The sequence below is a fragment of the Caloenas nicobarica genome, chromosome Z (genome assembly GCF_036013445.1).
Source record: "Caloenas nicobarica isolate bCalNic1 chromosome Z, bCalNic1.hap1, whole genome shotgun sequence".
In the NCBI taxonomy this organism is placed as follows: Eukaryota; Metazoa; Chordata; class Aves; order Columbiformes; family Columbidae; genus Caloenas; species Caloenas nicobarica.
The window spans coordinates 105,215,427-105,237,408 of record NC_088284.1 but is presented as its reverse complement, the minus strand read 5'-3'; the positions used below and the strand labels follow the sequence as shown (position 1 = coordinate 105,237,408).

The 21,982-nt window shown below is 43.3% G+C and overlaps 1 protein-coding gene across 1 annotated transcript; it reads left to right on the top strand.

The window, feature by feature from the left end:
• C8B (complement C8 beta chain) lies at nucleotides 1–16,848 on the top strand. The gene is made up of 12 exons (XM_065657184.1): nucleotides 1–92; nucleotides 1,628–1,781; nucleotides 2,854–2,995; nucleotides 3,840–3,981; nucleotides 5,067–5,199; nucleotides 6,074–6,271; nucleotides 8,316–8,556; nucleotides 10,681–10,809; nucleotides 11,449–11,612; nucleotides 13,838–13,991; nucleotides 15,245–15,313; nucleotides 16,697–16,848. The coding sequence occupies exons 1-12, from the start codon at nucleotides 1–3 to the stop codon at nucleotides 16,846–16,848; spliced, it is 1,770 nt and encodes a 589-aa protein (XP_065513256.1).
• The last annotated feature ends 5,134 nt before the right edge of the window (nucleotides 16,849–21,982 follow it).

Here is a 21,982-nt window from a genome sequence, read left to right as displayed (position 1 = left end):
ATGAGCACATCACGCACCACGTTTGCTCCGTACCCCATCAAAGTGTTGCTGCTTTATGCCGTGTTCAGCATCCTCACCCTTTGTTGCGTTGGGTAAGTGAATGTTTCTCCAGCCATGTCCATGGGGTGATATGATAAAGAGGCAAAATCCATATGGATTCTCTGCTTTCACATTCTATAGCATATAATTGGTGTCTTGAGCGATTTCTGTATTTCTAATGAATAGCGAAAGACATTGTTTTGAAGTTAACGTGGTGCAAAGTGTCTGCCTTTAGAAAAGTAATCCTGTTTGATAAATCTGATACGACAAATTGCCACGGTTGCGTTTTAATGTGGAATTCTGCTTGCGACGGGCAGCCTCCTCCTGTGCTAGTGGCCTGACAGTGTGCTGGAAAGACAGGGGTTTGTTTTCTTTGAGTACGTAAATGGCAAGAATCTGACAGATAGTTTTTCTTTCTCTGCTAGTTTAATAGATTTTGCTCTTTCAGAGGACTGCGGTCAATCAGTGACTAATCTTTCCAGTCTAACTATATTTTTCCGCTGTTCTCTGAACTTTGAGCTCTGATTTCATGCCTCAGCGAGCTGATGAGTTTTTGTAATTCCTTTATTTCATGTGATTTTTAATATGCAGTAATGGGAGCCCCTTACCAGGCACTAAATCATACTTAAAGCTTCAGCTGATGCTATTGCTTGTCTTGGTAGAGGAATTGGGAACACCGCTGTGGTAGTTTACTTGTCAAAGTGGGTATGAAAAGAAACTAATTGTCAACTAAAGCTTCCCGCTTAGGTTAGGTGCTACAGGGAAGCATTTGTCTGGAACGAGATTTTAAGCAGAAATACTGAATCCACCAAAAGAATAGGCAGCATTTTAGCTGTGGCATCGTGGAAACCTTGGAGACAGTCGTCACGTGAGGGAGCGAGAGAAGGGCTGGGGTGAAGAGTGAAGGCTCACACTTGGGGTTCACGTTCGTTACTGGGATGAAAGGGATTAAAAGGTTAATGACCCTCTGTTGTGAACCAAGAATAGAGTCCAAGACTAATGGTTTTAGCCAGCTTGAGAAAAAATAGCCTGCTTGGCAAAGGGAGACACCTAAGCTTGCTTTTCAAAACTGCTGAGTGTTTGCCAGCCCTTAGCATTGCGGCTGGTGTTTGTCGTGGAGATGTCTGACCTTGGAGCTGTTTGGCATGTACGGCAGCAAATGCTGTCTGTCCAGCAAGCAGCAGGGAGCAGTGAGACAAGGGCAGCACTAAGGGTGCAGATTTTACTGCTGGCCGCTTTGACGGGTTATTTAGTGAGGCTTGCACAGTTTGAGATGATGCCTGGGTTGGTGGGACAAGGCTTGAGTTTCCCATGTTGGCTGGATGAGACCTGTGTTCTCCAGACTTACTTCATGGTGGTGGTGTAGAGGACTGGGCCTACTCTTGAACACTGAAGAGTGGACCAGGTTTCCTACAGAACTAATGCCAGTATGAAACGAGTACAGAAATCTAGAGGTTGCGTGATTTGGTGAGGTCTAACAAGCGTTAGGTCTCGTTGGTGTGTAGTTTTGCACGGTTACAAGCCAAGTTGCTCTGTCCTCGTGGCTCAACGATTTCACATGATGAAGCTCTTGTGTTGTTGAATGCAGTGGTGAAAAGGAGACCCTCAACCTCAGCAGCACCAACAGGAGCGTGGCCAGCGGCAGACGGGTCCGGTCCGTGAGCAACCCGCCACAGCCCCGCGACTGCGTGCTCTCCACCTGGTCCTCGTGGAGCCACTGCGATCCCTGTCAAAAGAAAAGGGTGAGTGTCTGTGGTCTGTGCATGAAGTCTGAGAAACTGGGAGGCAGACCCTCCTCCAAGCCTTGTATTTTTTGTGCATGGAGTTGGGCAAACAGCGGGGAGCTGCTGGGGAAAGCCGTGTACAGGTGATGCTGTCGGCTTTTGCTTTCAGGTGGCTTTTAGCTCTTCAACTCTTCACTCCTAGTAATGTCAGTGGTTTCCAGGCTGCCTCGCTGTCCTGAGAAGGTGTAAGCCCAGACTTAGTGAAAACACAGGCAGGAGGGCCAGGCTTTGCAGGGACTTTCCAACACAGTCCTCTTCCTCCAGCATCCGTGCGAGGCACCATCCCCACTAATGATCCCCCATGGGACCTGGAGACACTTGGTGCCTCTCAGGATTAAGACGCTTTTTCTTGTCTGCCAGTGAGCATTTTCTACCCGAGAAGCCCCACCAAATGAAAGTAATGATCTCAATAGTGTGAAGAGCAAAATCCCCATTGCTAGAGGGACCTCTGCTAACGAGTTGGAGAAGCCGTTCCCAGGCTTAAATGGGAATAACCAGAGATGGGAGTTGGGAAGAGTGAAGCTTTGTATCAAAGAGTTAATCTTAAAAGCTGGGAAGAAAAGGAGGGCTAACATATTGGACAGAGTAATTGACTGCTTCACAGCAGTGTTGTGGGCGGAAAAAAATCCCTAATGATACAGAGGGCCAAGTAAATACACTGACAGAAAATAACAAGGGATGTCGCTACCAGCACTAATTGAAAGAGAGGAGACGTAACTGAATCCTTCCTTATTCTTGCAAATGCCCGCACTACCTTGTCAGGCTCATTTAAACAAACTGTCAAAGAAAAGCAAACTTCCATTCATCCCTTCCAATCCTCAGTCCTTCCTTAGTAAAATTAAAACTGCTGCAGATCAGGAACCTTTGAAATGGGGCACGTTACCAGCATCACACTTCTTTGCTGACACTTTTTTTATATGACAGTGCTCTTAGATCAGATCTCCCTGAGACAAAGTTTGTTTTTTAACTAGGCAAGCATGAAATTCACAATTTCTGTACACTTGAGTCAATATTTTTTATTTCATCACAGTACAGATTTGCCCGCCTGGAACAACCTTCTCAGTTCAATGGAGATCCGTGTGATTACTCTGACAAAGAAACCGAAGGCTGCGTTACAAATAATCCTTGCAGGAATAAAGTTAGATGTGATGGGTTTGTGTGTGCAGTTACAGGTAAGGACTTATGGAGTGAGAAGTGGTGGTGTTTAGGTGACATCTCTGACACCTCCATGCTGAACCTTTTTGCTTCTAAAAAAAGTTTGATGGGCTAAAGAGATGTCAGGAGTTGACTGGCATCCATCCATGCTCGTGTTGTGTTTGCATCAGTGATTTTGAGTATTAGCCAACATCTGTCAGTCTAAAGCATGTCTTTAAAATCTCCAAGTAGGAAATTAAAACGCAGTTTTATCAGTAAAATCTGTAGCACGAGTGGATCTGGCAGCAACGGGAGAACATGCACTGGGCATTCTTGACACATGCCCAGGAGCATCGCAGGTTATGATGGTGGTTCTCATGGCATTTCCCTCCATCCATATCAACAACTAGTTAGTCAAGGACACTATAATCGGTGTGGGGAAGCAAGGCAGCAGTTATCCGTATGCAAAACTTGATCAGCCTCTGCTTTGAGTCTGCACCCTGGCAGTGGAAAGGAAAGTGTGCAGGGAGCAGCGTGCCGGGGCAGGGGGGAGCTGGGGGACAGAGATCGGAGTTGCTTTCCCTTGCCCTATTTCCTCTGCTCTATCCCTTTTTATTCTTTTAATTAGGGATTTTTTTTTTTATTCTAGGTTGAACAAGGAATTTTAAGATTTTGCAAGTTGAGAGGATAGAGTTTGGTGATTGAAAGTCTGAGGTTTTCCATGCAGATAGAGAGGAAATATTTTCCAGCTAGTTTTGAGGCATACGTTACAGGAGTTTTTTATTTTGTTTCCAGACTCTGAGTCAGGGACTGTGATTTTGCAAAATAACGGTAAGCAGGATAATAGATTGTTTGGTGAGTAATTTACGCCTTGCATCCTAGGGAGATGCATTACACGGAGGCTGCTTTGTAATGGGGATGATGACTGTGGGGACCAGTCAGATGAAAAAAACTGCAAAAAAGTGTTTAAAAAATGTGACCAGAAGATGGAGCAATACTGGGGAATAGAGAACCTGGCAAAAGGGTAAGTCAGTGACTTTCATGAGATGCTTTCTTACTTAAGAATAAGAATGATCTTTTGTGGCATCAGATGATAAAAAACTGAACTGCGTGACTTCAATAGAGTGACTTTAATCATCATCTTGGATTGCCTAAAATCTCAACGTGACTATGGATTTGTATTTTTGCAGAGTGTATTGGTTTTGCGGGGGGTCAAAATTTCTTGGATTTCTTCCACGACAGTGAGAGATGGGAGAATTTGTGTCCTTTACGTGAGTGGGGCAGGATTAACCTGCATGTTACCAAGCCCCAAATTTGAGGGAATTCAAATCCATATATAAGTTTATCCAGCTTTTGCTGGCTAAGATTCTGGTGACTTTCTGTAAGATCAGACTGTGTGAAGAAGAGTCTTCTCTCATTCTGGAGGGGGAAAAAAACCCGGCTTTTTACATAAAAAAAAAAAAAAAAAGGAAAAGAAAAAATCAAATTGCAAGTTAAAAATGATAATTTCCTCATTATTCTCTGGAGATATGGCTGCTGCATGTCATTGCCAATGCTTTGTACTTCTGAGTTTAATCAAAATTAAAACTAATGTTGGACAATTACAGGAACACGCTTCTCAGCTCTTTGAAGCTACAATTGCTCAATAATTTGCTTTTAGTGGGCTTCCTTTCTTTTCAGATTGTTCTAAAATTAGAGTTAATATTTTAGAGCTTCAGAGCCATTATCATACAAGTCTCTCTCCCCAGAATAAGGAGAGGCAGATCTAACAGAGGTCTGGAACACTAATAGGGACAAGACATGGACTATTAGCAATTTATCTTTTTTTTATTATTATTTTTAATGAGGATTCCTCTAATGACTCTTGTTACTCTTTGAGTATGAGTTTGTGGAGTCCTCAGCTGTGTGCCAAGAGGGGGATGGGAGGGTGTCCTGACAGCGAGTAACAAAAGGGTTTTTACTGCAACAGATCCCACCAGCAGCAATAGGAAAAGCGATTAAGTCCAGTTTAATCACCCCATCTAAAAAGGTTTTGCCATACTCAGCCAAGTCACTTGATGTTTACCTCTAAAGAGGTGATAATCTTTTGCTGTTATGCTTCATGTACAGGTTAAATATCTTCACAAACGACTTGGAAGGATTAGTTCTTGATCACAGGTATTATGCTGGGGGATGTTCTCCCCATTATATCATGGACACGAGATTCAGAAAGCCGTACAATGTAGAAAGCTACACACCAGAGGTATGTGTCAAATTCTTCTGCAAATAAGTATACGTGCATGCCAATAAATTTAGTGTGTAATATCGATAAAGCTTCATTACGAAATCATTTTATAAAGAATTACATCCCATTACAAGTGGGATGAGGCTGAATTTAGCACTACTTCTAGAACATCATCATAGGCCATGCACGCTGTGAACTTGGACAATTCCCCTTATAATATCCTTGTGCGGAGGAATAGATGGCAGTGTTGCCCTGGACCTTGTCGTTGCAAAAGCTGAGCCCAACCTTCCCAGCACCATGTGTACAAGGGGGTCTTACAGCCAGCGGGCACGGGAAGGTTGATTTTAGACGGAATCGTGGCGAGCCTTGAGAGCCAGGCTGGCAAAGCTGTGCTTGATGTAACAGCCTACGATGTATTAATAACAGCAGACCACGTGCTTTGTGTGAAGGCAAAGGCACCCAGCTTATTTTTTTGGTTCATCAAAGCTGTATTTCAAACATTATATATTTGACCTTAATGCCGTTGATGACATAGCGTGATATTTTTGAGTGTTGCCCATTAGGGAACCCTTTTCTCTTAGAATTCGTACTTTAATTGATGCCTGTGTTTAAAATTTCACCTTCTTGGCATAAGATTGACATATTAAGTAGAAGCCTGAGGTCCTTGTGGTATGGAGGAGATAGTAGCTTTCCTGCTGCTGTAAATCAAGTATTCTTGAAGTACTGGTGTTAATAATAATAATAGCGCTTTGCAATTATACAAGGCTTTTTTCATCTTCAAAGTGCAAGCATTAATTCACGAGTATATTTGTATCTGTACTCCTTCCCCATGCGTCAGGTATACAGTCACTATGCAGGAAATTAAACGTGTTGTTTTTTGCTTTCTGTTTAGACCAAAGGCAAATATGAATTTACAATGACTGAATATGACTCCTACTCAAATTATGAAAGCAGTGTCCTGAAGGCAAAAGCTTCGCAGTCTAGCTTCAGCTTTGGTATAAAAATACCAGGAGTGTTTGAACTCGGTTACAGTTCAAACGACAACAGGTTCAAGAAGTTCCTTCAAAGGATGAAAAGATTTTCTTCAACTGTAAGCACTGCTCCACTTAATTCTCTGCTAACGCATCGTCTGTATGTGTGTATTGGTTTCATCCCCATCATCAGGTCCACAGCCAGCACTAGGATAAATGAAATCTCTCCTCCTGCATGGATTTTGCAGTTCGTATTGGCCAAGGGTTTACTAATGCTACAACACCTTTGCGTGTTTTTATAACACCCAGGAGCTTCTCGGTTCACCTGTCAGCCAGGAACCAGACTGCCTAACCTCCAAAATCAGCCACAACTGAATGTGGTCCTTCCTTTGTCATGCTGGGCATCCACATATGGGTGTTTGTAATGAAGTCATTTTGAAAAAATGAAACTAAGAAGCAGGTTCAAATGGCCTCCCCTCCATAAAGTGAATTCACTAGTAGGAGCTGTAAAGGTGACACTCCTAACAGGGTCTACACGCTGCTCCCCAGCAATGGGGTGATGTGCACCTTGCCCTGCCAGACCTTAAAAAGTTCTTTCCACTGATGCCAAAGCAATCTGGCAGATGGGAGGTGAGTGGGTCCAACCAGCACAGTGACTCCTCCAAGGGAATCCGTGCTGTTAGAATTGGGGTTTAGCTTAGGAGCCCAGAGTTCCTTCTGCCCAATGGGTGACTTACAGTGACTGATAGAGAAATCTGGGGTGAAAGAAGGGCAAATAGGATTTTCTGCAGTTTGGGGAATTTCTGCACTTGTACACACGGTCCAGAAGCCTGTCTGTGTGTGGATGGCTGTTGTCTGTGCAATCACTGTGGAGTATCATCTCGCACATGAAGGACCATCCTTCTCAGGTTGGTTCAGCAAGGCATGAGCTGTCCCTTTGGTAAGTGATAATGCAAACAGCAAAGCCAAGATGTTCAACCGTAGGGCTGCCTTGACAATAATGTGGAACCAAAACTTCCTTTCATGGGCTTAATTATAGACTAACACATGCCGTTTTACTTTGGCTGATGTGATCTATCTGCTGAGTACGTCATTCACCAGATCAGGACACACACGACAGAAAATACGGCTAGCACAATTCACTGCCAGTTGCGTCTGCGGAGATTTGGTTGCAGCTGTGATCGGATGCACGCTTTAATCTATAGCTCCTCGGACTGCTTTATAAGATTCAGTCTGAGGTAGTGTGCACCATCATTTGATTTCTTTTTTTCATCTATTATTGCTGTAAACAAACCTAGCTCTTGTCGATGGTTTGATGGTATCACTGATCTATGTCTGCCCCCTCAGTAAAAAGTGCACTCAGGAAATGCAGAGAATTCTTTGTTGCTATTAAGCTTGCATTTGCTTTCTGCAAAGAGCCATTTCCCATGACAAGATCAGAGGTATGTGAGAAGCATTTGCAACAGATATCCATGAAAAAAAACAATGCTAAGTCTTGATTTCTATATTGAACCTCCCCTGACGTGCTTGTCCTTCTGGCCCAAACAACTGGACGCTAAATCCTTTGGACATGACAAAAGACCTCTTCTATTCCTGACTTTTATGCCAGAGAGGGGAGACGTAATACATACCTGTGTACACATAACTATATAGAGACATATAAATACATGTGTGTGTGTTTGTGTTTTCCTGTTTCCTTTGAGTTTTGGTAATGGCGTCTTCTGTGGAGTATAAATTTGGATCAGAGAGGGAATTACTATTTCACCTGTAAATCATCATGATTTCAGATGTCAACATTTTTCAGGAGAGAGATTGTGAAAGACAAAGGGTGGCTGACATTATTAGTGGTAGAGCAGTCTCATGGGATGCTGCAGAACAGAGCCTGGAACTTGGCTGTCCCCATGTCCCAGCCGTGGCCTGAGCCGTCATCTAACCTGCAATGAGTGTCTCTCACTCTTTCTGTAATATGGGTCAGACTCCTGATTTTCAGAAACTTTACTACTAAAAGGTTTGGTTTTGCTGAATTGAAAGATTTCCAGTTGCAAACTGTTAACCTGATAAATCCTGAGCAGCGTTAGTTGTTTAATGGCAAATAACCACGCATGGTCACAAGAATGACATCCCTCAATTCTCCATTCTCTCGTGTTTCTGCATTTCGCATAGTCCAGCAAATTCATCCATGCCCGTTCTGAGCTGGCTGTTGCCGTTTATAAGCTGAAGCCCCGAGCCCTGATGCTGCATTACGAGTTCCTGCAGAGACTCCGTCAGCTCCCGTCAGAGTATAGCTACGGGGAGTACCGAGAGCTCTACAGAGACTACGGGACCCACTACATCACGGAGGCCACCGTCGGTGGCATCTATGAATATACTTTAGTCATGAACAGCGAAGAGCTCCAAAAGGCAGGTATGTGCATCTGATGGTCATGAAAAAGCTTTGGGGCCAGCTTTTTGGTGGGAAAACTCCTCGGCGGGTACCCAGTGATGGGTCAGGTCTGAGGTCAGAAAAGGGAGATGGTGGAAGAAGGAGTCAGCAACATCTCCAAGAAAGCCTGCAGGAAATACGGGAGTAGAAGTGCTTTATGGCGGTGAATAAAGAGCCTGGGTTTCAAGGCATGCTCAGCATCATGGGCTTCATCTAGTTCTGAAACTGAGTGCCGCCAGTTCACAAAAAAAGGCCCTGTAGCAAGGATTTTAGATGACACGTTTTGGAGGCTGACAAAATGTTGAGATGAATGAGAATCGTGTAGCTTAACTCTTTCGTTAGCTCTGAAAACCTGCATCCAAGTTCTTTTTTCCATCACCTTTCAAATGACAGTTCTGAAACACCTTTAGTCTCGAGAGCTTTTCCAGCACGTAGGAAACAGTAAATAATTTGCTGGGTGACTCTTGTACCTGACATTGCTCTTGCTCTTTGACTCTAGCTTCCTTTTTTGCGAGAAATGATGATTGTTGTGTAGGATAGAGCAAGCTGTGTGACATTAATCAATAGCTGCACTCTCTTATTTATTCATTGGCATGGGAGTGAGTAAGTGCCTTCGCTGTCTATTTGTGAAAGCATTTAGTGGACTCTGCTGTGTGCAATGTTCAGTCTGTTTGCTGTCTGCTGTCTAGGAAGTTGCTTATTCTGGAGTCTGATACAGCCAGGAGGGACAGGGTTTAGATTCAGATTTCAGATATTCAGAACATTAACGCTGCCCAATTTCTCAGCTGTTGCTGTGAGCCCATCACAAGCCACCTTTCTTTGAACTAATGTGTATTATTGTTTGCATCAAAATGTGACCTGTCACTGTCTGCTGACCTAGATCAGGATCCTGCAATCATACCAACATTTTCACGCTCTCCCCAGTACTGAGCTGGGCTGTAGGTTCTCAACGGTGTTCGGTGGGTCTAGTCGAGAATTCAGATTTTTCCCTTCAAATCCGCCGTTATGTTTGTACTGCCTGTGCTGGAAATCAACCTTCTTTTGCAGATCTGGTATCACACACCGTTTCACATAGTTGGTACTTGCACTGTTCTCAAGTATAATCCAATATGCCAGATGTGTCTGTGGTTCATTATTTGATGCTTTCTGTGTGAAACATGGCAGGAGAGAGGTCTGGATTGTGCTGTTCAAGGATGTCATAAAATAGTGGTTCCTGCCTTCAGGTGCATATGGACTATGAACGTGAATAGGGACCATCCTGCATCAACCCAAAATTCTGTGCATCCTCTTTTCTGATCTAGAAAGTGGCCAGTATCAGATGTATGGGAAGAGCATAGGAACAGGACAGCCATACAGCAATACTTGCATTGTGAGCTCCTGTAAACATTTGTTTCATCAAGACGTGAATTTAACTAAAAAAGTAAACAATTCAGGGAAATGTGAGTGATTACAATAAAAGGAGACAAAGAAAAGAGATACTTGAGTGTCACATCTGATGTTTCACCATGATAACTGCTTGAATATTCTTGAGTGTCAGGACAGCAAAGAGTTTGGATAAGGATTTTGGTGAAGAACATATGAAGCATTTGTAGATTTTTAGGGCAAATTCTTCTGTGTCAGGAAAAAGCTCTAGTAAGGCTTCATGGAGAAACTTCCATGAAACGATTGAGGCTTTTATTGCAGCTAAGAATTGGAGATGTGAGCTGGCAAAGGGAGGAAAAGCTACTTAATCTGTTATTCTTAAAAAGCCTGGCTCCTGATGATGGGGAGGGGTGGTGGGTCGTCCTTCGTCAAAAACGTTTCGTGTTGAAGTCACAGACCAGGCTCCCACCTGTTACAGTTCCATTGTACCCAGTACAGATGAGACGGTTATGAAAAGCCTCTTCCAGCATTTACTTTACATTTGCACTTGGTTTGAGAGTTCTGTGGAATGTAGAGATTTCACTTCATATAGATCTGTTAAATATCCCAAAAAAAGGCTTCTTCATCTCTTCTCCTTTTTTCCCAAAGAAAAAATATTTATCACCTCACATGTTCTATGTATATGGACATAAAACATCAAACAATTGTACTAAAACACTACACATTTTTTTGTGTGTATTTAAGGTTATTCTCTGAGTGATGTCCAGAAATGTGCACAACATGGTTTTAACATTGGTGCAAGTATTCGTGTCGTCTATCTGCGTCTTGGAATAACTGAAGCTGGCTGTAAATCCCTTTTAAAAGAGATTGGAGGTAAGCATGAAATGCTTCTGCCATTTAATTTCTAGCCTTTGTCATAGTGAAAAGAAGATTTTGTGATCTTGCCTGCCTGAAACATTTCCCTACCCCTTCACAAACGCTTTTGAGTCTGCTGGCTAACCCCAGCCAAGCTTAACAGAGGTGTAGATGTCTCATAGCTGGTTTTCTTGCAAGATTTTCTTAGCTGGGTAGGAAGGAAATCTCTGCTCAGTGTCCCAGGTAAAGGCGGGGACAGATCAACCACTACCCACCTGGCTGGTGCTGTGTTCCAAATCCACCCACCTCTCAGCAGAGCAGCCCAGCATGCCGCTTTTTGCACCCAAAAAAAGCCCAAATGGGGAAAGCAGGGAGGTGAGGGTGTTGTGGCAGCCTCAGGGGACATATGGGATGTTGGGGTGTTGCAGTGGGAGGAAGGTGCACCTGAGGATGTGTGGAGGAGAACGGGCAACATTCATGGTGGTGAGGAGCTTCAGGCCGTGGAAAGACCTACAAGCTCATAACCACAGGGGAGAAAATTAGGGGGAGAGGCATCATAAACAGGGGTGTTTTGCTGTGAGGTTGTATTTTGTCTGCACTCCACAAAGACGTACCTGAGCAGAGCTGGCCACTTGCTGAATGTACTTCTTTTTGCAGACAGTACCTCCAAAAAACAGTACGTGGAAGATTTCATCGTCCTCGTACGTGGCGGAGCAAGCGAACACATCACCACGTTGGCTTACAAAGACCTACCAACGGCTGCGCTCATGCAGGAGTGGGGAGATGCTGTACAGTACAACCCCGAAATCATAAAGCTAAAGGTACCGCACCCATCGCTTCGTTCAGCCTCACTTAGCTGAGCACCTTGGAGACCTCTGTATTTAAATAAACAGGATTTTTAAAAGAGAAAAGAAAAAAAAAAGGAAATTTCTAGGGCAAATAATAGACCTGTATTGTGCAACATGGTTCCTCTAAAACTGGGTATTCAGAGAGTCAAAGGTGTGATATGTTAAGCAGAGTGGTGTGGTTGGAAGTACGTGAGTTAAACAGCTTTCACCCTTCTAACTTGGCTGTGCAGATGTGATCACTTGCTGCCTACCAAGCAGGTCAGACTATCCACCTTGTTTTACCAGATATTTTTACTTCTCAAAAATATACCTGGCGGCATTTGTTTTATGAGGACTTCTTTTTTCTTGAAATTTCTCCTGTCTTCTGTGAACGCCAGTGACTATTTAGCAACAATTCTCGCTGGTCGAGGAGGTCAGGCGGTTCACCACACATGCCTGGGTGTGTACGCAGCACAGTTAAACCTTAAAAATATGAGTTCAGTTTTGAAGAGTCAAGGTTTTTTGATCCCGGAGAGTTTTAGAAATGCAAGGCACTGTGAAAGTAAAAACTGAGCAGAAGTGTGTAGCAATTCTGCCTCATCGTTTTTAATGTCAAAATAAGTTCACTCTGAGTGAATAGTACGAAGGTGCAAGAGAGCATCCTTTTAAACAGGAGTTTGGGCTGGTAGCAGTGAAAGTTGATTTTATTGTTGTATAATTGACTTTCATTGTAAAAATTAGTTTTAGGCAAAAATATTTATATTTGTAAAAGGTGCTTGTATCTTATTGAAAATTCTGACTTTTCTTTAAAATAAAAATTAAAAAAAAAATGAAGCAAAGCAAAAATCAGCCGTTATTTCACAAGAATCATACTATAGCCCCTGGTGCACTGTGGATGGACCTTCCAGAAATGCACTGTGAGGTCTTTGGGCAGGAGACAACATCAGTACAACCCTCTGTACAGAAAACTCTCCCAGAAGAAATTGCAATGTTCTTTGTCTTGCCTGGCATCACCGACCAGGCTGCCCAGTGAAAAACCCTGGACAGATGTAATTTGGATTTGGTTTCTATAATCCTTCATTTCCATACCAATATCCCTGTGGGGCTTGAAGATCAAAAGTACCAGCAGAGTGTGACTAAATGTCAACCCAAGAATGCTTAGTTAGGGAAAACTGAAGCAAATCAGTTCATAAATCATCTGCTGAAGCGGCTTGGCAGGTCGCTCTTAGTGTATTTCCTCGTTTGTATGATCTGAATTCGAAAAGCAAAGTATGGATCAGATATAATTGATGAAGAGTGGATGTACATCAGCAGGAAATGAGCATTTTTTAATTGAAACGTTCTTGCATTTCTTGTAGCTTGAGCCCGTGATAGCGGGAGGGTGATCTTTCATTCATACTGTATTGCCATGGCCTGGATGGCAGGTATCTCTGTAGCAAGGATGGGAATTTGGGATAAATCCTCTGGTGACACGTGTCAATGTCATCCCACTGGCATTAGTGGGTGACTGGCAATATGGAGATCACACTTTAACTTTTGCTTGTTCTCAGGAAAAAAACAAATGGGCGGTTCAAATTCTCCTAGCTTCTTAGTGCACGTTCACAGTGTTGTCACCCCCTTATCTTCTCTCACCCACCTCATCTGCGGATGAAGATCACAATCCTCTCATTCTGAAGGCAGTGGAAACCCTTGGCTTCATAAAGAGAGAAATCAGCCTTGAAATGCAGAAGTGGTTAAGGTGCAAGCACACTTGGGAATGTCTGTCACCGTGGGCTCTGCTGTGTGGCTGGAAAACAAATGAAGGAGATTTTTGTGGGTGGGGTTTTGGGGGATTTTTGTAAAATCAGAGTAAGAGAGAACTCAGGAAACCTAAGTTTGAGCAAGTCTGATCTAAAAATGTTAATATCAGGAAAATGAATGAGAAAGGACTTAATGGAACTTCTGTGAAACTTTGCCTGCTTGTCAGCTCGTGGTATGGCTGTTGTATTTCGTTACGCGCTTGCAACTGCTTTGATGTTGTAAAGCACGGGGAGGATCTCTGTATGTATTCCAGACTTCGCTGCCTTGTTTTTCACAAGATTTAAGACAATATTAGTGGAAAACTTGCAGCCTGTACCACAAGGCCTTCATTTCCCTGTCTGGCTGTGTTCCCACCGAGCCCAGCGATGCCCACACCGTCTTGAACTGGGAAACAAATGCAGATTTTTCCTTCCCTTTAGGCAGAGCCACTGTATCAGCTGGTGACTCCAACTGACTTTGCTAATGCAATCACAATAAAAGAAAATCTGCAACGGGCTCTTGAGGAGTTTCAGCTGGAGACCAGTTCTTGTCGCTGTGCTCCCTGCCATGGCAATGGCATCCCCTTTCTGCAAGGTAGGAGGATTTTTGCACCTCTTCTGTACCCTTTTAAGAGAAATGCACTGAGAATTTGTGGGGAATGAGGAAGCTTGGCAAGTAATCTGCCACTTGTTTTTTCAGGGTTTTTTGGTTTGGTTTGGTTTGGGTTTTTTTCAAGTTGGTCTGTTTGTAGAGTGCCACAGGTAAGTAAAGACAGTAAAGTCAAGGCATCTATCTTTTTAATGGGAGCGACCATCTGTATCAGTTTTGTGGAAGAATTTGTTCCTTCTCAATTATGCATTTAAAAAAAAAACCACCTTGACGTCTTTAAGTCTCCTCCTTTGCTTTTAAGATTGCTTCCATCCTCCCAGAGAAGTGACTACTGTCTCAGCATTAATTAATGCTTGTAAAAGTGTTTTAAAGATGAAAAGCACCATATAAGTGCCAAGCACAGTTATCACCATCACCACCCCCATTTCTAATAAAAGCTGTCCTCCTTTGTAAGCAGGCTGTGATTTAAAAATGAAGGGGAAAAATAATCAAATTGAATGAAAACTGCACTGCCTAAACACATATATATGATGTGATGAGAGCTTCTAACAAAAGGACCATTTTGTCAAGTGCCCAATTCCAATCCGCATCTGCAGAAGTCCTGATGAGAATCGTTATCATCTAAATGTATCTAATACAGAAACAATCGCTTCAGGTACCAGCTAGTTGATTGTAGCACTTAAAGGATTGGTCTCATGATGACCCTTGTTTAAATAACTTTTGAGGAGCTGAGTCAAGTTAGCGTTTCATTTAGGATCTTCTCAACAAGAGGTTTTAAATGACCATTTATCTTCCTGAGTGGGAGCTCTCCTCTCATCCCACTGCAGTCCCGAGCAGCCGGCTTACGGTGACATGGACTTTTGCTCTGCCACAAAGCCCAGCTGGGATGGTGCTCATTGCCAGTGCTGCAGTCTGCTCCCCCTCAGCTCTACCAAGATACCTGTTTTGGAGAGGAGCAGGGGCACTCTGTGGTACCCCGGGGTGCCGAATTACTGTAGCTGAGGTTGAGCTTCAGTGCAGTGGCAGGAACAAATGCCTGGGGAGGTGAGAGGAGCGGCAGGGTGGTCACAGCTCCCCTGCTTTGTTGCTATTTTATACTTTCACCATCAGAGAAAAATGCTGATGTCATCTCACCTGCTGTCCTTTCCTCGCAGAAGATGAAGCACTGAAAAGACATGAGTGTCTGCAGGGAAATGTGACTTGATGGCTCTAATCCCACCATCTCCGCTTCCTTTCAGGAACCAAGTGTGAATGTTTGTGTCCCCTTGGCTACAGCGGCACGGCCTGTGAGATCAGCAAGAGGAAAGGTAAGAGGGACCCCGAGGCCGAGGACAGTCCCAGCAGTATTTTGGAGTGTCCAGGGGTGGGGAGTGATGCCCAGTGCTGGCTGTCCCCACTCCGTCCAGCCCAATGCACAAGGGTTTTGGGTCCTGCAAAGGGACAGATACGCTTTGCCTGCCCTCTTCTAAATTTCTTTGCACTCACGAGGGGGTGGCTTTACTTTTGCAGTTCAAAGCTGCATAAATGCACCTTGCAATTATATCAAAATACAAACTCCTACCTAATTTATGATCCATGACAAGCCTCAGGTCTCCTCTAACAGCTCTGTTTCCTAAGTTTTCCCGTTGATACAGCCAGCATGTTGCAAAGTGTTTTCCCCCAGATATGCTACCATGCATTTTAATCTTAAAATCTTATTATGTTGCTTTGAAGCATTTACTAATGCTTCTTGGTCACTTTGGATCACTGCTGCCTCCTGACTGATGTTCTTAACTCCTTCTAGTTTAGAATGATCTGTGAATTTAATCGTTTTGTTTACTTCTTACAGCTCATTAATTTAGATGCTAAATAACACCAGATATCAGGCACCCAGAGCTCTGGCACCATCCCACAATTTGATGCACCGCATTTATCATTGCGCTTTGTTTACAGCCTTTTATCCGGTTCTCATTCTGCATTACTGTGTTCTAGCCAAGCCAGGATGAAATACATTTAAAATCAAGATTTCACTGAGCAGAGGGTCGATTTTGTAGGTGTTCCTAAGGAAGTCCATGGAGCCTTAATTTGTGGAGTCACACCTTGTTCCAGTCTGCTTACTACACCTGTAATTGCAACCGACCCTCCCAAAGACTCACATCCATCCACCTGTCAACATGTAACTTCCTTTCTCACTCCCCTTTCCTTCTTTTATGTATTGCCTTTGTGTTCAGCTCCATGATTCTCAGGATTTTGAATTTATGTCACTCACATGTTCAGGGTCCAGAAGAAACAATGTAATAGGAAAAGCAATGGATAGAAAGCTGAATATTCAAGTTGTTTTTCATTGAAGAAGAACATGCTAACATTTCCTCTAGCACCTCAAAATGTGGCTGACAAGAATTTAATTGCCGTTTTGCTTACCTAGGCTTGGACTATGTCAGAAACACTCTACAAACAAATATAACGCTAATTGATTTTTTTCACTGTCCTTGCTGCATAAAGTGTAGTTTGAACAAACAGCAGAATGCTGAGCAGAGAGTTAACATCTTTAAAACAATGGCTCATTGTTAATGACTCAAGTATATTGTTAGTGGTGTGGACAGGGGCAGAGCTGTTTGTGTTTAAATATGATTCATGGAAGCTGACAGCTTTTCCCGTGGAAAGAGCTGCTTTATTCTGACAGTCCTTTCTGGCTTTGGGTTTTTTTCCAGATGCTGCTGTTAATGGAAACTGGGCTTGCTGGGCCAGCTGGTCTCCATGTTCAGGAGGTCAACGAACACGGAGACGACAGTGCAACAACCCTGCACCGCAACATGGTGGTTCCTCATGCTCAGGGCCAGATGCTGAGACAGTTACTTGCTAGAGGGAATCATTAGGAACTCACACAAAACTGACGAGCAGTTTGCAGACTGAGTGGGAAGATGCAACCTGACTGGTTTGCTAAGTTGACTTCGCTCTGCCTGTGGGTCTCCAAGTGCATTGAAGTTGGAAACATTTCAGAAGGTGCTGGGAGCTGAGTGTGTGTTATGAATCCCACCTTCAGACACACTTTGCAATCGTCCCATGGGATCGACCGTGTTTACTGTTCTTAATATTTTGACTTCTCTGTCTTTATTGCAATGGGCTAACTGATACAAGCTTTATTTCCTGCCTTATTTGGTAGCTGCTTGATTTAAATTTTACTGTCCTGTTTTTGGAGATTTCTTTAAGAAAAGACTGATCTTACATGCACCAGAATATGCCCTAATATGCAGCTTCTGTGAAGACAGCTGTGTCATGTGGAGCAAAAAACAGCATATTAAATTCTAAATCGCGATGAGCACGATAGAATCTAATGCAACATTTAGAGCCACTGTGCCTCGCTATCCCAGTTTCCCAAGTTATTGTATTTAACTTCAATTGTCTGTCGTATTAGAAATTGTCTTGAAGGAGTGAAAACTGAATTGCGAAGAACAGTCTGGTGACAGCAAAGCATTGTTAGACAATATAGCAGTTGTACTCCTAGCACAGTGATGTGCTTCCTCCCGTGCGTTTCTGAAGTAGAACAGATACAGAGAGTATCGGGTACGCCCCGGTGCTCCAGTTCCTTGGGAAGGGGAGGGAAGGACAGAGGGATGCTACTGGCATGGGGAACTGGAAAGCAGCTGCTGCTCCTTTGGCTGCTTGGGCATGTTGGAAGGTGGGAGAGTTGTCTACACTTGCAGGAGACCCTGAACCTCCGCTGGAGCAGGATGAGCAGCCAACTTTTCTGTAACGCTTTGTCATGAGCAGAATGAAGAGAACATTTTGGAACAAACTTCTTTGCACATCCCCCGAGGTCTTCTGCACTTCGTAGTTGCCTCTGCCCCAAACAGGCACCGGTTCATCAGTGTGATCCTGTGAATGTCTGTATTGCAGCAGCTACACTTCTAGTCCACTCAGGTTAGAACATCTGAGATGGAGAGAGGTTGCTATAAAAACAAACAAGCAAAACAAAACCTAAACAAACAAACAAAACACACAAAGCAAAATGAATGGTTTGTCCTTCGTTACCGTTCCTGCAGCCATGCATTGCAATCCAGGTCAAACAAGAGGAACATTCTGCATCATTTTGTGACTGACCTGAGCAGGATCACTCCAGGGGCTTGCCTCCTACAGCTTCGTTGGTTGTTAATGAGTTTCGCAAAGACATTTGGTGGGGCATGATGTAAAATAACAAGCAATAGCTTTGCTCCAGGAAAACGGTTCCATCAATGCAAAGTTGTTCATAAGTATTTTGAGTCTTGTAACATCTGCAAGGTCAAACACTCTTCTGAGGGTTTTCAGCAATGCTGGTGATGACGGGTTGGTATCACCAGTTTATCTCCTTTCAGACTGACGTTGTCTAAATGTAATTCTTGTAAGAACAGCTCAGGCTCTCTGACATCTGAACAATGGAACATACATTTAGTTGTAGCCTTCTTGCCGCCTCCGCACTTATCGACAAGGTTTCTGTGACAGCTTTAAGAAAGGAAGGGCACATTGCATACATAAAGAAGAGTGCTCTGTACTCATTATGGGCTTCATAATTGAGCTGCCAACCCAAAACATTTCTGTTATCCACTGTGTAACTGTGATATCTTTTGTGTGATAGAAATTTGCCAAGGACACCGTAGAAGATCTGCAGCAGAGGACCCTGATTATGGTTCATGGGTGCCTGTGAGGATACGTACTGCAGCACGGTTGCCTGCCCTTCTTGAGAAGCATGGATGTAATCTCATTAAGGAGCTTTCTTATATGAGTCAAGTGGCTTTTGTAAATTTGACCACCTTTCCTGATTATCAACCTGGAGTAAGCACTCTGACACGTAACCGTGGTGTGTCTGTCTACTGCTGTGGCAAACAGAGCCAAATACAGCAACCTGAATTTGGGCTGTTGTTCCCGGATCGGAAAAGCCCAGATTTTTTGAAGTGGCAGTGCCCAGGTTTGGATACTTGGGGGTTTTTTTGGAGGAAGAGAGATTTGACAGTATTCAAGATCAGCAGGATAGTCTAACTGAAATACGATTTTAGTAGTGGTTGAATATTGAGCCTATAGGCTTAGAAGCCTCCCATAAAGGACATAACTTTATCTTGTCCTTGTGATTTTGTGCTTTGATTCAACCAACTAATGATTTATTATGACCTGGAGGGTAATAAAAAATACTACGCTGAAGCTTTTATTGTTTCATTTTGATACACATTAAATTTCGGTACTGTCTTTTAGTGGTGTTTCTAACTTCCACCTTCTCTGTAAGTTTAGATTAATAACCCACGTATGAACACTCAGGAAGGCTGCAGGCACAGTGTGTCCGTGCATTGATTACCCATTTCTCTGGTTAAGGCACTTTTGTCAATGGGCTCCACTATGTCCCATATTGTATGTTCACCAGCAGTTTGCTTGTGAAAAGAAGAAACTCAGTAAACATGGAGAATCTCCTTGCTTGAAGATGTTGCTGCTGTGATGTGTGCTGAATCCAGACAGCATGGCTTAGGAAGCTCCCAAAAGAGTATTTTATTAGTAGGTAAGTTTTAATTGTCACATCCAGCTTTCCCAGGACAAAACCAGCTTGACTGTTGCAGCCCCTAACGTCTCTATCAGGAGTGGGTAACTCAGACTGCTTTCCAGCCTGGATTCACTTGCTCCCTGCCTTTTCACATCATGTAGATGCTTTGCGTTTATCTGTGAGGCTGGGACGTGGTCTAAGCTGTGGCTGGGGACTTGCAAACCCTGTGGTAGTCATGGTGTTGCTAAATTACTTTACCATGGCCCTGTTTCTCCCACTATCAGATATAGTTGTTCCTCCTCAGGTTCTCTCCCAGACTGAGAGGTTTTGTTGAAAGCAACCCAGTGAGTCTTGCAAAGATGTTCATAGTCCCATATTTCCAGCTCGTGGATCTTTTGCCTTGATGGCTAAAGAGCCCAGTGAGCACTGCCAGATTTCGGGTCAAATGATGCCTACAGATTTGTTTTCTTTTTATATCCTCTTTTAACATCCCCCCCTGCTGCTGTAAATCAACAAAAATAGAGAAGACTACAGTAATTATTACCATTATGAACAGCTATTTTTTACTTATTCATAATGCAGCACCAAGAGTCCTGCGGCGTTGGGCATGATAGAGCAGCACAACCAATGCCAGTCCCTCCTAAACTCTCCAGAATTTGGCATTTCTTTCGTTCAGGGTAGAGTTAAAAATGTTTTATATCTCCCTGTGCCTCTGCGTTACACTATATAAAAAGGAAAGTGATAATTTTTGAGCTGCTCCTGCTGGGGAATTTTTGCCTGCTCTAAAATTGCAGGCTCAGAGGGAAGCAGGCATGTGGATATTTGGTGTGACATTGACCCCGGGGCAGAAAACAGCTCTGGCTCAAGCGCTGCCCTTATCTCCTCTTCTGTTAGCTGGTTATCTGGAGTCTGCACCTTGCAACCTCAGGTGTATTGTCATCAATCATTTCCTATTTTCTTTTGCGTACTGGTTCCTCTCTGCCCTTCCTTTGTTAATAACCCAGTTTGCCTATATCCATAAAAATATCTGATTGTGATACCATTTATCCAAAGCACCATACATCCATCATGTACTTATGAGTGAGATAAACAAGTTCTCCTGGGAAATATGCCGCAAGAAATATATAGGACAAATAACTATATCCAATGTATGTCAGTGTGCAAGAGGGGAAAATCTATTCATTAAAAGCAGGGTGGAACCGCAGTGTTTTATTGTACCCTCTAAGCTTTTAGTTTAAGTGAGAAATGTACGTTTTTGCTGCTTATCTCATCTAGCACAACTCTCATGCTGGCCACTTCAGCGGGAGATATATTAGCTTCTTTGACTGACATTGTAAATGTGTAATTGCTCATAATTTTTTTTTTTTTTCCCCCTAGACCTTACAGGAAGTTTGTGCCTTTCTTTTGACTTCAGCTTCGCTGCTCCCGAGTTTCGGCTGTGTGAACCCTGGATACGGCAGGAGACTGGAGTGGGAGGAGAGGGGCTGCTGCCGAGCTGCCTTTGGCATCTGAAGGGAGCTCTTGGGTTTGGATTTCATTGCCCTGGGTTGGGAGGTGAGTGATGAACCCTGGCCCGCACGTATCCTCGCTTTCATCTCTATACTCCAACATTGCACTGTTCGAAGTGGAGAATGAACAACCGCAGGCAAATCCCAGGTTTTTTTGCTCTTTTTATATGTGCGTCATGGTGGTATTTTGCGTGCGGTTTCACTAATCACTTGGATTTTTTTTTTTTTTTTGGTGGTTCTCCAGCCTGTGATCTCTTCTTCTAGAAATGGCTCTAAAAGCTGATGGTGCAGGTTGCCTTCCTGCAGGCCCCGTCCCTCCCCAGCCTCCGAGGCATCAGATCTTTCTGTTCATTAATTTCTTCCCTCTGGTCACAAAAGAAGCGTAGTCGGCTTTCTAACTAAGGTGACTTAAAATGCATTAACTTTCAGGCATTTTCCGTAGTCCTATGCAGTTGGTGTGAAGCTAAGAATCACCTATGGGCGTAAGAGCAAGAGTCTTATATTTCTATGTAACCTGCCAGCCCAAAGCCAAAAAGCATCGATAAAACTCATTGATGGAAAAACTTGGTTTGATTCTACATTTCACGTTCTTCAGGGATGTCTAAATCATACCCGTATATGGGTGCTTCATTTTGCGGCATCTTCCCAACACAGAAGACATAAGATTCAATCCCTTGGGAGCAAATTAATCTCTAGGTGAATATTGCCCTTTAACTGGAAAAGCCAAGTTGGCAAAAAGGCCACAGCTTTGCCACTCATCATAAGGCTTTTTCACAGAACAATTGCATCTCAGTGTTCAAGACAACATGGTTTGTTGTTTTCTTATACAAAAAGAGCCTACAGTTTCATTTTGAAGCAAAAAAAAAAGAAGTGGTAAAAAAGTTGTCCTTTGGCAAACATACGCACAAAAGAAAATATGGGGACAGATCTTCAGGTAGCATAAATCAGCTGAGGACAAGGAGCAACACTGATTTACATCAGCTAAG

Excerpts from the sequence above, each read along its gene's own strand:
- C8B (XM_065657184.1), top strand. The coding sequence starts at position 1 with ATGAGCACATCACGCACCACGTTTGCTCCGTACCCCATCAAAGTGTTG. Across the intron at positions 1,782-2,853 it reads ATCCCTGTCAAAAGAAAAGG|TACAGATTTGCCCGCCTGGA; the intron begins GTGAGTGTCTGT and ends ATTTCATCACAG. Across the intron at positions 8,557-10,680 it reads CGAAGAGCTCCAAAAGGCAG|GTTATTCTCTGAGTGATGTC; the intron begins GTATGTGCATCT and ends TGTGTATTTAAG.